Genomic DNA, 4379 nt, shown 5'->3' with positions numbered 1-4379 from the left:
AGGAACATGTATTTCATTGCTTACAACTCTGCTATGGAAAAAGACTCTTAAGCTCAATAGGCTGTTTCCTGCCATACCAGTTGTCTCCCTCAGGCTAGTTTTTTCTTCACTAGATCAACAGACAGCTTCTCTGGGCAACCTGTGTCTGACCACCCTCACAGTGAACAACTTCTTCCTAATATCTAATCTAAACCTGCCCTCTTTCAGCTTAAACCCATTTCCCCTTGTTTTGTCACTAACTGCCCTTATGAAAAGTCCTTCCCCAGCTTTCTTCAGGTACTGGAAGGCCACTGTAAGATTTCCCCAAAGCCTTCTTTTCTCCAGGCTCCAGCCCCAACTCTTTCAGCCTGTCTCTCTCAGGCTGTGTCACTTGATGTACCATAGGTTTTGTTTGTCTAACCTGAAAAACTTGGGGTCTGATTGGCAAAAGTACTTAGTACGCACAATTTTAATCAGTAATAATTGTACTTTGAATATAGCAAAATACTACAAATACTAAATGATCTGAAAATCAAGCTTTGAATGTCTCCAAGTAGGCACTTAAAAATGGTGGTAATTTCTGATGATTTTTAATCATTATGTACACTGCTTCACCAGGATGCCAGCTCATGTTAAGTAAGTCTTTCACTCCTGTAATGATGTATTATAAAAAGAGACTAAAAGCACATTAAGTTATGCAGAGTGCTATAAAAGGTGTACAGTAACTGCCATCTGAATATGTATGTAATTCATATTTAAATCCATTTTCCTTAGTTCAGATTGAAAAAAGCACACTGATGCTAACAAACTTGTTTGGTTAATTAGTGAAACATCCACATATGTAGAGAGGTTTTCTATGCAATGTGCTTCTTATGTAGCAATTATTTCCTGAAGACATCATTGAATACAGAACAGTTCACTGAAATTTAAGTAGACACCACTTCATTTAACAGCACGTGCACTAATGAACATGTCCTGGCTTTCAGGAAATTGCACAGTAGTGAATCAATACCTTGACCAAGAAAAATGATGTTTTATATAAATAATCACTCACTTTCTCCTGATAAATAACCAAGCTTCTCTTTTTTTTTAATTGAAAAAGAAGAATACGACGAGCCTCCACGATGCAAGGCGGGACAAGATATTGTGCTGCAGTCACCTGTCGACTGGGTGCTTTTGGATGGCCGAGAAAGCTCCGATGACCATGGAATTGTGCAGTACGAGTGGACGTTGCTGCAAGGTGACTCATCAGTTGAAATGAAGGTACACATGCAGTCCCACGCATGGCCAGTCATTTGCAGATTGTTGTGTTCATTGTGGCACAGTTCTAAATGTAGAGCTAAAAATATTAAATGTATTCAAGGGGATATGGCTACCAGGCACCAACATTAGGATGACTGTACAACTTGAGCGTTCTGTTTCAACTAGAGCAGCCCAGGTTGGAAGGGATCTCAAAAAAATCATCTGGTCCAACCACAGTCAGGGAGCCTAGACCAGGTTATCTAGTGCCCTGTCCAGTCACATCTTGAAAACCTCCAGTGATGGGGACTCTGCCATGTCCCTGGGAAGGTTGTTCCAGTGATTATTTCTAGTGTTTTATAGAGTTCATCTTTGTCCAGGATGGCATGAGACAGCCAGTAGCAAACAAGTAGATGCTAATACTCTTATTTCAGCTCTGCTTTCTTTTGCTGTTTTTTGTGCTCACTGCACTTGGTTTCTGTGATCCAGGAGTCTTCTGTGAATGCTTATGGAGAAACTGCAAAGAAATGTGTGATGTAGACCTTATGAGATATCTTGAGATACTGTTTTATTGCCTCCATACAATTTCTGCTGCAGTTGGGTTTAAACCATCAAGAGAGGGATTCCCCATCCCACCCTTCTTTGTGAATGCCCTAGGAGCAGCAGAAAAGAAAAGAAAAAATGTCTCTAACCCATAGAGCCTACTCACAGTCTGTTGACAGCCCACAATATTCAAGGCATACTGAGTGGGAGGGACATATAAAGGGTAGAGGATGTGGACCATAGACCTTACTGTTGCTGAGATGCTGTCAATGGATAGAAAGAGTTTAAACAGGACAGGATCAGCAATGGGAACAGTCCAAAACCCGAGAGGTTATGTGTGCCACCACGAGCAGCACCTGACAGTTGCTGCTTATATCTGTTCAGCTCACTAATATCAAAGACAAAATACCAATATCAGCAAAGTTGCTCTTCTCAGTGATGCCCAATTGTAGGACAAGGGGCAGTGGGTGGAAGCTGGAACACAGGAGGTTCCGCTTAAACTTGAGAAGAAACTTCTTTACAGTGAGGGTGACAGAGCCCTGGAACAGGCTGCCCAGGGAGGTTGTGGAGTCTCCTTCTCTGGAGACATTCAAAACCCACCTGGACGCCTTCCCGTGTGATCCCATTTAGGTTACTGCTCCGGCAGAGGGATTGGACTAGATGGTCTTTTGAGGTCCCTTCCAATCCCTAACATTCTGTGATTCTGTGAAAGTTACTCAAGATGTTTAATGACGGAACAAACCAGAGTTTCACCTGACAGAAAGAGCTGGCTAAATGCATTGGAACCTAAAATTCTTACCCGTGGAAAAAAACAATGGAGCAATTGGTTGTTCCTTAGTCTCCTGGAGGGCAGTGTAAGTAACGTGTAGGTAATTGAAGATCACCATGTCACAGTTAGGAAACGTGCTGCTGGATGAACCCAAATAGGACAATTGGGTTTCTCTGGTGAATAGTTACTGAAACTTATGCACAAGTAACTTTTTATAAACATACTCCTCACAAAAACCACAGCGGGGCTATTTGAAAGTATTAGTTAAGCCAGTGCTGTGTGCTTTTGGAAGTTCTATCTTCTAGTGCAAGATCCAAATCTTTGGAAGGATGGCTAGAGTCACCCAGTGAGGCTGTATTGCAATTTGAAACTGTCATGTCAAAGACCACTGTGAGTTTGTTTATCTTCATTTATTATTTTATTGGCTTGAAAATGAAATGGTCAGAAGGCTTTGGGAAGGAGTGCGAGCAGCATAATACATAGAAAAGACTTGAGTGAAGCTTTAAGAATAGTGCTAGATATCATCTGGATAAAGTGAGCATTTTATTATCAAGAGCTGTTAATCTGACTCTTTGCAGCATTATTTTCTTTAAATAGCTATTAAATACTCTTTAAATTAATCTGTGATGTAGTAATTAGTAAGACAAAAATTAGAAGTTAATTTAAAAAATTAAAGCTCATGTTTTTACTTCTGCTCAAAGTCACTCCATAAAATAGAGGCAAGTCTTATATCCATTTAAACTTGCAAAATTCACATTAATGTTGGTGATTTCTTTATATTTGGTAACGGAAAATAAATTTGACGCACGTTCATGCTTAAATAAATGCTTTTCCATTGTGTTCTAGTGAGCAGGGATTTCTTCTATAGATATGTACCCTGATTTTTATCCATGATAATTTAATTTTTAGAGTTGAATTCATAGTGGTGATTTTTTTCATACAATGTTCAGTTGCTGACTTAAGTGCTTTAGTTGCTGTCCTGAAGTTACTGGATTTCATGTCATTTATTCTTAGGAAACATTGTAAGAATCCATAGCTACAAGGAAGAATGGGACTGTGTTTAAATAAGATAAAAGGCAGCTGTTGCATTGCACTTATGTACCAAAGAATAAATAGAAGGCAGAGGAGGGGGAAGGACTGCTATAAAGAGATCTTATCATATTACAGAAGGAAGCCAGTGGAATTTTTTTTTCTGTTGTGACTGATTATTGCTTCTTAGATAATTTGCTTCCCAGATTGCTACCCACATGCTGTAGTTGCGCAGCAACATGATGCTTAGGGGCAATTATGGGTTGCTTTTTAAAAAAAAAAAAAGATTATCTGGAAGTTTACTGTCTGGTTTGAGACAAAGTTTGTCAGAAAGCAGGTACAGTCAGGCATTCTTCGGGACACAGACAAAAGGGAAAGCACAGTGGCAGTGTCTTTGGAAGTCAGCGGCATTTCTCTGGCTCTGCACTAAGAAGAGAGTGGGACTCCACAGCTCCTGAGTTTTAAATACCGTATTTGCTCTCCCAGCAGTCATGGTGAGAAGCAACAGGTGTATTTTAGAGCGTATTTATTTCTGTAATACACTAAAGAACAGAATTCTAAGGGGTCATGTGCTCCATCAGCATGATCAGCAACTAAGTGCATTCACATAAATTGAAAAGGAAAGAAATTTCAGTTAGGAAATTCACTTACCAGGAGAGAAAAATGCATTTATCAGTACACCCTGCTGTAAAGCTAGGTGTAGGACTCTATTGTGTTTATAAAAATTCCTGTTCTCTTGAATCACAGAATCACAGAATGGTAGGGGTTGGAAGGGACCTCTGGAGATCATCTAGTCCAACCCCCCTGCCAAAGCAGGATC

At 39.9% G+C, this 4379-nt stretch overlaps 1 protein-coding gene across 1 annotated transcript in view; it reads left to right on the top strand.

Annotated features, from left to right (window-relative positions):
* Positions 1-1081: 1081 nt before the first annotated feature.
* LRP11 (LDL receptor related protein 11) overlaps positions 1082-4379 on the top strand; it is a gene marked incomplete at its 5' end in the record, with an annotated part of 15875 nt that continues 12577 nt past the window's right edge. The window contains one exon of the mRNA XM_010162738.1: positions 1082-1242. Within this exon, the coding sequence (XP_010161040.1) occupies positions 1082-1242 (161 nt within the window). The remainder of the gene's footprint in view (positions 1243-4379) is intronic.

Source organism: Antrostomus carolinensis, unplaced genomic scaffold (genome assembly GCF_000700745.2).
Source record: "Antrostomus carolinensis isolate BGI_N321 unplaced genomic scaffold, ASM70074v2 scaffold19772, whole genome shotgun sequence".
NCBI classification, from domain to species: domain Eukaryota; kingdom Metazoa; phylum Chordata; class Aves; order Caprimulgiformes; family Caprimulgidae; genus Antrostomus; species Antrostomus carolinensis.
Note: the sequence above shows the minus strand (reverse complement) of the source record. Positions and strands in the feature narration are given on the sequence as shown.